This window comes from Thalia democratica, chromosome 8, assembly GCF_965202585.1.
Source record: "Thalia democratica chromosome 8, ktThaDemo2.hap1.1, whole genome shotgun sequence".
NCBI lineage: Eukaryota > Metazoa > Chordata > Thaliacea > Salpida > Salpidae > Thalia > Thalia democratica.
The window spans coordinates 19708317-19722577 of NC_139172.1; the positions used below are offsets into that span (position 1 = coordinate 19708317).

General features: G+C 23.5%; 1 protein-coding gene across 1 annotated transcript; it reads left to right on the forward strand.

Moving 5' to 3' along the window:
- Window positions 1–9904: 9904 nt before the first annotated feature.
- LOC145842969 (uncharacterized) lies at window positions 9905–11668 on the forward strand. Its single transcript, XM_082950440.1, has 4 exons — window positions 9905–10156; window positions 10844–10988; window positions 11235–11335; window positions 11420–11668. The coding sequence occupies exons 1-4, from the start codon at window positions 9905–9907 to the stop codon at window positions 11666–11668; spliced, it is 747 nt and encodes a 248-aa protein (XP_082806566.1).
- The last annotated feature ends 2593 nt before the right edge of the window (window positions 11669–14261 follow it).

The following is a 14261-nucleotide window of genomic DNA, read 5'->3' on the forward strand; positions in this document are numbered from 1 at the left end:
AGTTTTGCTGTTTTATTAGAAAATAAATTAAGAAAAGTATGAATAAGAATTATATACAATGTAAGTAACCAATTTCTAAAGTAAAGCAAAATTAACAAAAAAAAACATAATATGATACTTTTAATTTAAAGAAACCAAATAAACATTTATAGTTTAAAAATAGATAGCTTTGAACAAAATAATTAATACTCACTATTAAAAAAAATATTGAACACTTAAACACTATAGAAAAGTAAATTTATCTTAATAATAATTGAAAAGTAATAACTTTTTCAATTTTATATTGTAGACCAGAGGTCAGCAGGCACTTGGTAGTTGCAAGCCAAATTTTGAGAATAAAAATCTCTTTAGACCTAGTTACAGTTATAGATACAACCTTATTTTTAAATCTCTTGTCATTTATACATGTGAATTATTTTCACTCTTCATTTTTAACCTCAAGAATATCTAAGAGAATTTCAATTCTATCATAAATTTTACCACAGACCATTATTTACTCTTAATTTAAAACCACAATGTATAGAGTGTAAGATTCAAAAATTTACATGCTTGCAGACCATATTTCACTTTTCAAGTGGCTGCAGTTTACCAATCCCTGTTGTAGACAAAAAGGACAATATTTATGACATATTTAATTTTCTTTAAAGTGGTAAATAAATTTTGATTTAAATTGAATTAAAATTAAATAGAACTATCTTTAATAGTAATTACAAAAAATTTAATTATCAAACTATTTTGTTTCTAGAAAATTTTGTTACTATTTTTTAACAAATGGAAATTGAAAACCTTTGATTTGTCTGTTTTTATGCGTTCATAAAACTACTATATCTAAACCACTAAATATTTTTTGGTAAAAATCAGACATCTAAACTATTATTTTATACTTTTTTTTGATAAAGAAAGAACCTTAGCTATATGTAACTACTTTTAAGCTTTTTTAAAGTATTTAACATAAATTAAACCTATAATACATCATTTAAAAAGTGGAATATGTATTTACACTTTATTTAGCTCAAATGTTTGTTTATATACTTTTTGTCAATCACAAAATAATAATAAATAACTTTAATAATACAACCTACAATATTTGAGTATTTCATGTCATTTTATACCTTATGAAATAATCTTAAAAAAAGTAAATTGAGATGTTTATTACATTTCTTTTATAAAATTAAAATTTTGCAAACAGTTTATATTGTTTATAGTATCTAAAAAACAGCAACGAAAATAATTTGCTATTAACATAATTAAGCTAAAACTAGATGCAGCTTTTTAGGATATTAATAAAATAGGTCATAATTTATAGGCCTTTGAAATCTTATTTCTAGTTAGTTTAATATCAGCAGTTCAAACTAATAAATAAATAAAAAGATGAAACAACTGTTTGTTTGTGTTTAAATTTTAAAGTTCTTTCCTTATATTTTTTAAAATTTGTAAGTCAATTAAAAAAAAACTTTTTACTATAAATAATAAATTCTATAGTAACACACACTTTGCACAATACTTCTTTAAATTTATTTAGAAATATAATTGTTTGGGTCTCAAACTCCTAGCATTAATTATTAAAAAGTAGTATACATATCATAATCAAATGTAAATATTGATAAAAAATGATCCAGTACTAGGAAAAACAATATAGTCATGAAAACTAAGCTTATATTTGTAAAATTTCAATTATCCAGGTAAGTAGGAACCCTGATTATAGCCATCTTGTTGGAAAAAGATTATTTTGTTGCGTAAATATAGTACTAATACAGTCCTGGAAAAGACATCAAACTGCATACAAAGTGTATGACTCGATAACTAAAAGTAGTTTTTTTTACACCAAGTTCTTGGACCAAAGTTTTTGAGAGAATTTTTTTGTTTTTATAAACCTAAAACTTTAGAAGCTATTGGAAAATACCTTGATATTACTTAATTTAATAATTTCTTAACAAAAATCAATCTGGAACAAAACACAGTATAAATACAAACACACAAAATTGAACTGCATGTTACATAAATATACAAGTATCATTTCTAAAAAACGTGAACGCTCACAACTTTGGTCAATAGATTGTTTTGGAGAAAAAACTTCTAGTGTAGTAATTATCTTGATATAAAACTACTCACAGTGGTTTTAACTAACAGTGGAAAGTTTAAAAAAAAATTGGAACACATTTCCAGTAAAATTACTTGTTTATTTTTCATGAAAATTTGTTTACATCCTCTGCACAACGTCAGTACAGGTATAAACAAAAATAAACTCGATTCTTTCATTATTGTGACATCACAATAGAACATAAGAATTTTGCTTTGGATCACTGTTCCAGAAAAGTTAACAAAATGTATACTAAACAGACCTTTATTCTAAACTTAAAACTATTAACTTATGTCTTGAAGAGTATTGAATACTAGACGCAAATTAATGTTATGTTATACTTTTTAACAACTATATAAAAATAAAAACAACTGGATGAATAAATTTCAAATGTTCTATACACAACCTATGTTAAAGTTATACATCAAATAAACATTTAAATCTAATCTAGGCAGACTTACATGAATTTGCAGTATGATACAACATTTTATCTACAAGAGTTGTTGTGGAGATTTAGTCTGCTTTTATGAACACATTGTATGGAAAAATAAAAATGTTACTTGATAAAGTAAAATTTTCTAGGAAATATTTACAAATATTATATTTAGCTTGTTTAGTTGTGAAGTGAACCAATTAATTAAATTAGAACTACAACACTAATGGTTTGTTAATACATCTAAACAACATGTGAAAACTAAATCCTGTAAACAAACTAAATTTAAAAGTTATTCATAGTCACAGCAGCGACATACTTGTCAAAAGAGATTGGCTTGTATCTAGCGGTTGTAAACACATCGGTTAGTTTAATTTGTATATATTAGTACTTATACTTATATACTTTTTTATTAGTACATATATCAACTATATATAATAAAAATAAGAAATTATAAAGCATTTAATTTTAGTTGGATTTAATTAATATCTACTTTACTTTAAAAAAAAAGAGAAAATGTCTGGTCAAGTCAAAGACTCTGATCTGACTCGAAGTTTAAAAAGCATTGCTTACTGTTTACACAAGGTAGCATAAGTGCATAGTAATAATAGGTAAAAAAAAATCAAATTAACATTTAACTGTTTTTATTTACAATTAAAAATGTTTTTTTATCTTATATGTTAATAGAAAACATTTAGCATGCTATAAAAACAAAAAAAAGATTTAAAGACGGAAAAATAACTTAATGTTGAAAAAAAGTATTTACACTTAAAACTCATCACTTATCTTAGAGTATATTTTTAAACAGGTTGTAACTTTTTTGTTTGTTTTACTCAACAAAAAAAAACTGTTTAGGTTCGTTTTTTATTTGTTTATGAAAAGGTAAAGTTTTTTGTTATTTAAAATTATCTGAAAATTCTTAAAAAAATTAAAAAGTACTTTTTGAATTATAAAAAAAAACAATAGGTTTAAAAGTTGTACATAAAAGTTAAACTATGTCAAAAAATTAAAATGTTGAACAATATTTTTAATTTTTAATGTTCAAAAATAAAAGCTATTCGTTTGCTAATAAAAATCCTAGCAAAACAAGTTCACTGGAATATATAATAATAACAAACTTAAATAGTACTTCTTAAATTTATTATCATAATTATTTCTAATTTTATTAATTAAAAAAGTATTTGAAAAAAACAACGAATCTGTAATTTTGTTGCTTAACGAAATAGTTAAAACAATCATTCTTTTAGATTTTAAAAGACAGTTTTGTTAATTTATTTAAAAGTGCAAGTTTTTATAATTTAACATGTTAAGTAAATAAGACATATTACACACGTAACAAAACAATCTTACTTTTTTCGTAACGTAATGTTCTGAATATACATACTAACAAAGTTTTATCAAACATTTTAAAATGATAAAATACACATTTAATAAAAATTAACTACTTAATTAGTGCAATAATTTTTTTTTGGTTTGAGTACACACAAAAAATATAGTTATCATAACGTTATAATAAACTAAATTCTTAAACATAGTAGTTATTAATTCATTAGGTAAAATCGAGCAGTAGTTTTTTTGATTTTAAACTTACTTTAAGAACAATCAAACCATAAACTTTAGTTAAAATTTAAGTAAAAATAGTTTGTAAATTATTATTTTTAATATTATGGTACTAAAGTATAGCAGTATGTACAAAAGTTTAACTAAGAAACGTAAACTAAACTAAAATGCCTAAATTTCAGGATAAATAATATTTAAAACTTTAATTGTTATATAAACTTACATTTATATTTTCTTCAAAAAAAATCTTAAAGTGAATTTTATTTCAATTTAGTAACATATCTTTTTACTTTAACTAAATTGTATAAAACCAAGTTGTATAATTATCACTGTAGAAAAATATAGAACTTTAAATTATTAAAAAATATATTTAGTCGAGTTTCTATTTTAACCACTTCATATTGACAAGTATTAACCAATATTTATTACGGTCAGCATCAACAAAATTGAGATGTTTCGCGCCATCATTAATAAATAATTAAACTTACAACACGACCATCAACATCAATATTCGAGACAACCTACGAACGATTACGTCCTTATTAGGACTCATCAGGCAGGCATAGTCGCGAGAAACCGCTATGTTAACTAGTAGTAAACTTCTAAACGAAACATAACTTTTTTTTGAAAAAAGCAGCTATTTATACGATAAAATTTATTTATAACAGGTAAAAAACTAGTAAATCAAAACCAAAAAAAATATTATAACTAACTGTTAAATACAAAATATAAATATTCTTCATATTTTAAAAATGTTTAAATATAAACAATTTTTTTGACGCATTTTTAAATAAAATCTAATCTGTATTAAGAGATCGGCAAATTACAACTCGCTGACCTGCTGATCCTTTCGTCATGTTTTGTTGCGATATGTTTTTAAATGTTAATTTTATTAAATGTTTTAAAAAATCTATGCCCCTTAAAAGTATTTTGTTTTTAAATCTGACTGTTTTTTTTACAAAGCCGGGCCCGCTAGTGGTAAACGGGTTCAGACTTTTTATAATTATTAATTTATTAGACTGTTATTAATAATGCAACTAAACATTATTTAGTTCTTAGTTACTGTAAGTATAAACTTGCTCAATAAGTAGTCTTTACAGTAATATTCAAACAATTTCAAACTAATAGAGAAATTTATCTGTATTATTTATACTACAGCAGTTCAAAAATAGATTGAAATATACTGTTAATGTTAATTTTTTTTCTAGTTCTACTGTACTTTTTCTAAAAAACTTTTGGATTCAAACTTTACAACAAGGTTAAAACATAACGAAATAATGAAAATTTAATATTGTATAAAATAACCATATAAATCAGTTTAACAACTTTAGTTAAAAGTTTTGTCAAGAGTACTAAGAAAAAGCAAACAAATTGTTTCATTAAGATTTAGTTTTTGCAATAAAAAGTAAATAGTTATAGCAGCACTAAAAAATTAATAAAAAATATGCTTTTTAATTTCAAAATCAGATGTTACTAACTATAGCAATTAAATATTATAGACTACAGTAAACAAAAAAATATTTGAAAAATATCGTTACTAAGTATATTTCTTGTTATTTTTTGTCTTTTACATTTTCATGATCTTCAATTTCGTCTTCTGAATCTTCTTGATCTAGTTTGATTAGAGGACCTCTTCTGTAAAATATTGGTGTATCAAAAATAGATAGAAATAAAAAGCTACAGTTTAATATATTAATTAATAGGACATGCTAAAAGTAAATTACACTTAAAAATATAAATAATTATTATATTTTTAAAATTTTCTTAACTAAATGTTTAAAATATATTTATAGGACTTTGAATATAATGTAACATAATATATATTTATTAAAAGTTTTGCATTTAAGTTCTTTAGTAAAAGAAATCGGAATTCTTTTTACATGTTAAATGAAGAAAGTATATTCGTATAAAAAAAAACAATAAAAAGTTTTAAAAGTTTTGTACTTAATGAAACTATTTTAAAAGTTTATAAAATTTAAATGTCTACTTTTGAAACTATTGCATTATAGTAAAATTATTATTTTTAGTTACTAAATAACTATAATCAAAATAGCTAAAAAATACCTATTGTTTACAGTCTTAAAACAAAACTAACTTAGTTACTAATAAAATTTTTTAGTTGTTTAATAAGATTAAATACAAAATAAAGTAGTATTCTACAAGATAAGTTGTTTTAAGGTTTTGGTCGTAAAGATATTCTTGAATTTGAAAAATTGTAGTTTAAAGTTCAGCAGTCAATTGTGAGCTTTTTCAAATTTTATTAAAAAAATTAAGCTTTGTATTATAAAATATTATAAACTTAATAACTTAAAAGAAAGTATAAGCATACTTACGTGCAAAATTTGTAAATGCAAACTGTCATTGCTCCGAAAATAAATGAAGCCAGCCCAACACCAACATAAATTAAAAGTGACGTGTTACTTTTGATCACTTTATGAAGATTAAATACACTTACAGTACTATTCGATTCCATAATACTTGATAAGTTTTTATCTTTTTTGTTTAAATTTTAATTAGTTTAATCTAAAATAAAGAACAGATTTAAATTTTAAGTCACTAAGTATGACTAATAAATAAGTATAGTATAGACGTACTCATAAAAAGTGATAGACCTCCATATTTTTGTAATTGTACTTTAATAAAAGTGTTTGTTTAATAACCTTAACTTAATACAATGACCATAAAATTAGCTTACCAGCAATTAAAAAGAGTCGATTTAAAAAACTAAGGGAATATAATTCTGTAAATTTGCACAAATTTAAACGACTATTAAAACGAAAAAAGCTACGATAAAGGTTCTCGCTATCCAGAAATTGTTTTTAGAATGTCAAATATAGTCCACGAGCCATGATTTGCTGACTTCTGACCTTCAGTATACGCACTATGTATGCACTATATATAACAAAGAAAAAATATTTTCTTGTTACCACACAAAAACTTATAGATCTTAGAAATACAAACTATTTTTATCAAGCTAATCTTACTATTGTAACTAAAATTAAGTTTTTTCTTGTCTTTTCTCTATTTTTTTTATATCAATAATATCTTAGTGTTTTAATAAGTATTATTATATATTAGCTATGATTTTTTTAAAATTATCAATAGAGTTATCGCACTAATACAAATTTAACAAATTTTTTAGTAGTTTATATAATAAAAAAATAAATTGTTTCAGTTTTTTCAACAAATAAATACGAAGTATTTATTAAAAAGTATATACTTTAGAGTGTTGGCATTACTCATTACTACAAAAAAATAATAAAAAAACTCATATAATACGTTTATAATTTAAAATGAAAGTTTAGTAAACTCTGTTAGAATTATATTTAAACTGATGTGTTATATGTCATTACTGTGTAAAAACATGTTTTTGTTTATACTTTTGTTAAGTTTGTTTTTAAAAAATTCTAACTTTGCCACAAACTTTTTTATCAACTGTTTTAAAGAATATTTTCTAATTTTTGTGTGTCAAATATAGATTAAAAACAAAAGTAACATTATAAAAACACCTAAGATTTCTTCATCTAAAAAGTTTGTAAGTCTTAGATACAACTTTAACAAGTATTAAGAAATACATTTTGGTGAATTTAATAACAAAACTGAAAATGTAAACTGATTAAAATAATATTAATGAGTATTAAATAGAAGTGTTTAGCATGTAATTGTAGTTTAAAGTTTACTTTTATACTAAGCGAATTTGTTTTAATAAATACCTTTTTTAACTAATTACATAGTAACTACATACCACTAAATTTATTAACAAAATTAAATTAAATTTTTATTCGCGCTAAATGCAATTGAGTCAAACACTTTTGATGTCTCGATAAATTTTTTAGGAATTCAAAATAGTTATATTTAAAAGTAGTCTAGATAGGTTATTAGACATATGCAACAGTAATTTTTCAAGTATATTTGGACTTATAAGATACGTGTTAGAAATCTTGAAAAACTAAAAATAAAATAAAACTAAATATAAACTGTCTTAATTAAATGTTAGCTTATAAAAACATTTTTTTATATAATAAGAGTTATCTTAGAATTTGTTTTGTATACATATAATAAGTTATTGATATCAAAACAATTGATAACTAATAAATGAAAATAAGATTTGGATAATCCATTGAATAAAAATATAGAAAAACTTAAAAAAATTTTGTCTAAAAAAAACTTAGTAAGACTAATTACGTTGATACCAAATATAGTGTGAAAATTAAATAGTTTTATCAAAAAACTAATCCTTAAAATCTCTATTTATTGGTTAAATTCACAAGTTAATAAGTTTCTATTTTTTGGATAAAATTAGATTTAGAAATGTATGTTAATTTTTCAAGTCGTAGTAATTTGTTAGCCTTTTACATTAAACAAACTTAAAAATGTGTTAAAAAGTTTAAAAGGCAACAGCTGTAACTCAATAATTCTTAAATTGTGAATAAAAATTTGTTAAATTAAATCCTAACTTTTAAACATAACGTTTTGTTAGCTTAAATTTTTAGATTGTGTAAACTAGTTTTGCCTGAGTTTTTATCTTTTTTATTTATAAAAAACTCTCTTAAGTACATCAAGTCGAGTTTCTAGAACCGCCCTTATGTTTAGGACTTAATTTATGCTTTGTCATCAAAAACTGTTGTGTGTAGTTTATTTTTTGCAGTATACCATGCTTTATTGTTAGTTATTGACCAGTTTTAAAGATTTAAAACTTACTGTTAGTTAAACATGTTTAAATATATATTTTTGTTTGTTAACAAATTACTGTATGAATAACTTGTGTTTACACTGTACATGTTAATTTTCAGAAAAATGGTAAAATCATTGCATAAATAAAGTTTTACAAAATGCAAAATAATTAATGGGTAAACTTTCTCAAAACAATTTTCTAAGCTTATAAAATCTAACAATTTTAGGTTAATTAAAAAAATAAAGTTTTTGCTGAAATTGATTTAACTTAGAAAAAAAAGAATTATTAGATTGCGATAAAAGTTAATAGGTTTAATTTTTTATATAAACAACAAAGTAGAGTATTTTAAATACTTTATAATGACTAAGTTACAGATTCTATTTATTAAACAACATTTTGACTATTCAAAACCTTCATAATGTTGAATTGAACTAGAAAAGGAGTAAAAAAAGCTGGTGTATGTAAACAAGCATTGTTTACTTTCTAACAAAGAAATTTACACAGTATCGGTATGGACTTTATGATGAAAGAATACTTTAGTGCAGTGCTAACTTTTGTATAACTGCAGCAGTGAACATAAAAAAAAAATAATATAGAAAAATTGAAAAGAAAAAAGTATGCTTTTATTAATAATTCTAGATTAAAATGCTTTTTTTTACTTGCTTTTATTCTTTATCAAATATTTTTTATTAAAAGTATACTAATTTTCAAGTTCTGATTTTAAGTTTTATTTGTAGTCGTCTGTGAGTTATTGTCTAAGTTAAAAACATCAAAGTTTCATTAAAAACTATTCTTTTAAGATAAAAGTACTTTTTAATTATATTTTGAAGTTTAAGTATATTTTTATTTAATTTACTTAAAAGTAGAAAACAGTTAAAGAATAAACAAGTACAGTATATACAATGCTTAACACTACATATAAGGTATATTTTTAACTTGAAATAAAACTTTTAAAGTTTTCGTTAATATCGTCAACTTTTAGATATATATTTTTTTTACTTATTTCAGCTTGCATGTTTTATATTATTAATATATTTATGGACTATATGAAATATTTATTTATTCAGCTTTTGAAACTGTTTAGATTTTTATTTATCAAATTTATATAGAAATTTATACTAGATAAAAAAAATAAAACTTTACTTTTATCATCACTATGAAGGTAATTTATGCAGGATTCTCAAAATGTGGAACAAAAACAATGAATTCTGCGTTAAACGAACTTGGTTTTAATGTTTACGACTTAGTTGAAAACTGCCAGTTTTTAGGGAAAGAATGGAATAAAATATTAACAGTTGGCGGAACAACAGAAGATTTCAGAAAAATGTTTGAAGATGTTGATGCAGTAACTGATATTCCAGGATGTTTTTTTTGGGAGGAGATACATAAAGCATTTCCAGACTCAAAAGTGTTTTCATTATATAATCACTAAAACTTTATCTTGATATTTTTAAATTTTTTAGTTATAATACAGTAAAAGTTTACAGGCGATATTTAACTTTTTAAGTACGCGTTGATTTCTGCTGCTTTGAAACAAAGTGCAATAATAAGTATTGCTGTTTTATGTAAAGTTAAAAAAAAACTCAAAAAAACAACAACATTACACAATTGTACAGTAGTTTTTATCTAAAGTAATCATTAATTTTAGGCAATATAAGAGTTACGCAGAGTAAGATAATATAGAATTAAGAACGTCATGCGTATTAGTTGTGTTTTTTATCAACATTTTATAACAAACTTTTAAATTTAAATCGTCATGTTTTTAAATTTCGTTTCCAATACTTAAACTTTACAGCGTAGTACACAAAAATACATCTGTTCTAAAACTAAGATCTTCTACTAAGCAGTATTGTAGTAGAAGAAAAGTATTAAAAACTTTACACATGAACACGTTTTAAAAACAATTTGGATTTTTAAATTTTTATATACTAATACAAAAATTTTTATTAATTGAAATATTAATAAAAATATTTAGTCATATAAAAAACTTTTAATTTAAGGCAAGTTTAAGAAGAAATTAACACATTAATTTAGTTAAAAAAAAGAACCTGAAAGCTACAAAAAAAAGTTTGAATTTATTAGCTGTTTTTTACAGATAATTTTTAGCCAACGAGAGAGCGAAGATATCTGGTGGAAAAGTTTTGAAAAGCAGTTGAAATCTAACGATGTATTTGTTTTGAAACTTTTAGGTATTCTATCTCCGACGTTTATTCACTTAGACACGTTGGGAAGAAAAATAAGTAAGTGTACCTAGAAGTTTTTAACTTATAAATAAATTTTACTCAAGTTTAAGAAAAACTAACAAAATGAAGTTAAAAATGTTAAATACGAAGAGATCTATTAAATAACTAATTTTTGATAGTTTTTTGGTACAATATTCTAAACATTCAACAGCTAAACTAAAACTAAATTTTTGCTTATATCGGTTTAAACATGTACGACTGAAAAAATGTTTTTTGAAATAGTTTATTTTTTAGTTCAAACAGCTTTTGGTTTTAAGTTCTCCAATCCTTTGTTTGGTAGGCCTACGTATAACGAAATGATGGCACGAAAGTCTTACAGAATGCACAACTCTTATGTTTTAAACGTTAGTAATCTTTGTCAAAGTTAGTGTTTGTAAAAACTTATTTATTGTTTTTAAAAATAAACACAACATACGCTAACTCTTTAGAACGCACCAAAAGATAAACTCCACATCGTAGATTTCACTAAAGGCTGGCAGCCATTATGCGAATTCTTGGAGGTTCCAGTGCCAGATAAGGAGTTTCCTTACAAAAACAAAGGGGCAAGCGGTACCAATGAAATGATAAACACCAATCCTGTTTTCATCAGAATGCAAAGAGAACTGATTTTTTCTTCGGCAACAATTGCTTGTTTATTTGGTTTTGCTGCTTATAAATTTGTTAACTTTTTAAAGTAAAATTACTAAAAATTCAAGCTCATTTCAAATGAAGCTAACTTAAATTTTTAGTTTGTTACGTTTTAAAAACTGCTTAAAATGATTTTAATTCTAGTTTACAAAGTTTAAAAACCTTTAAGCAGATGATAGTTATCATAACAAAATAAAATAAAAATCCTTATCTCTTGCATTTTTTTTTTTTAAATTTACTATTTTTTGTTGAATATTTTTGTTTCAGTAGAACGTGTTTGAAAAGTTTTATTAAATAAAATCAATGATAATTTTTTTGGAACTTATATTTGCGTAAATTTAAACTGCGCCCATAACAAAAATCACTCATACAGTAATATCTTGTTAGGTATCTATACTTAGCCTATTATTTTTTTAGTCTTCTTAATTGTTAGAAAATATTACTCGACTATCTTTTAATAGTCTTTTAATAAAACTTTGGTCGTGGGCAAATTTCAAAAAATATAATTTTTGCAACCATAGTTGTAGTCTTACATTTTTACTGTTCATAACAGACCCGAAGTGTTTAAAATAAGTTTTGAATTTGTTAAGCTTTCTCTATATCTGTTTTTTAATGCTGTTTAATTTAAACTTAAGAATATCTAGCGTACGTTTTACAAATTTTTTTTCAATCTGCATTTGCATGTTCGCGAACCGCAGTTGTACCATTTTATGGTCTGCGTCCCATAAAAAATAGACACATGCTCACATGCCGCAGTTTACCTAACCCTGGTTTAAAGCTTTGAAAATAATATTTTAAATTATTTTTCAAAATTCAACAGCTTATGATTTTAGTTCGCTGATTTAACTTGTTAAAAAAATAAAACAGTCGTCAGTTAGATTATATTATTATTTTTTTTATTGTATTATTTTCTTTTTTAATCACTAAAACATGTAGTGCAACATTAATAATAAGTTTTCCTTAATTTTATATGTTAGCTAAAAATTCTTAAACTTAAGCTCGTTACTTAAATACAAAAACTACAAAAGTTATTAGCTTTAGTTTTACTGTTATAATGTTTAAAAACGTTTTGTTCAAAAATGATCAACTCTTAGTATGTAAAAACTTTTTAAATCAGAAGCTATTATTAATCGAATTTAAATAAACTATTTTAAAATATTGACTCTTAATACAATTGAACAAAAAAAAGTCCATTGTTTTTTCGGTTAAGTTATAAATTTATTTCGTTTTGCAATATTTTAAAACTTATATGGTAACAATAGTAAGAAACTTAAATAAAAATTAATCAAGTCAAGGATATTTAACTAAATCAGAAATTTTTTCTAAACAAACATGATAGAATTTGTTAAATAAATTATAAAATTTTGCTACTGTACTATTTTATTTACTTAAATTAAAAAATAATAAACATACTAGTTTAGCTTTCATTGAGATTTTTATATCATTTCAAATACTAAACACTCATAATTTTTTATATATTTTAGTAGTTAAGGCCTTTTTTCGGACAAAATTAAGTCAGAATAATATGTTATTTATTAAAATATTAAAACAGACTTTAAATTGGATTTATGTTTGAATAAAAAAATTTGTTATAAAAGTTTACTTAATTGTGGTTAAGTAAATATCGTATATAAGTATTATAAAAAGTCTTTTCTATAAAAGTTCAAAAGTTTTTAAATAGTCTTGGTCGATTAATTACCTTTTGTATTCTTAATCAACAACCAAAGTTTAAACAACTAATAAGTTTGAATCAGCGGTTAGAAATTTAAAAAATGCAAAAATGTATCTATTATATAACCTAATCAGAAAACTTTTATTTCTTCCTGAATGATCCCACTAGCCATCTTTAAGAATCTCTAACTTAATTTTCTAGAATTTTATACTCATACTTGTGTAGTTTATAGGTTATAAATGTTCGGTTTGTTGAACACTATAGGCTTATTTAAAAATGAAAAAAGTGATGAATATAATTTATCTGATAATTTCAGATTTAATTGGTAAGTTGTTCTTTTGATAATTTAAAAAGTAAACTTTACCTTGTATCAAGATTTTAGCTTTACTATATACAGCAGGGTTTCCCAAAGTGAGCCAAGTGGCCCTCTTGGGAGCCATTACAAATGTTCAGGGGGCCACGAGCAGCAAAGGGGCCAAAGGCGGGGCCATGAGCAGTAAAGAAGCTACAGAGCTACAGGGGAGCCATGAAGTCATAATTTGAAATTTACACTAGATACTCTAGAGTTGACGATGAAGAGCAAAAAACGAGGTCTTAGTTGTTTTTAAAGGTAGTTTGAGTAATATTGTTGAAGGGGGCCATAGACTTTTTAATTTCTTCAAAGGGGGCCACTTGAATTTTTTTTGGAAACCCTGATATACAAACTTAAAGGTTTTGTTTTAGTTACCACAAAATTTGATGTAATAACTAAGTTTGAACCTTGATAAAAGTAAGATAGTTTTCGATAATAGTTTTTTAACATTGGTTGTAATAGTAGCTAAATTTTTATGAATTCATATTACTATTCATTTTAACTATTAACTTCCTTATGGCTAAGTACGTACCATTCACATATGCATTTCTTCTCGAGTACGTATTTTTGAACCAATAGCTTTGATTTCAAAATTAAACTTACATGTACTTCTTAGGTA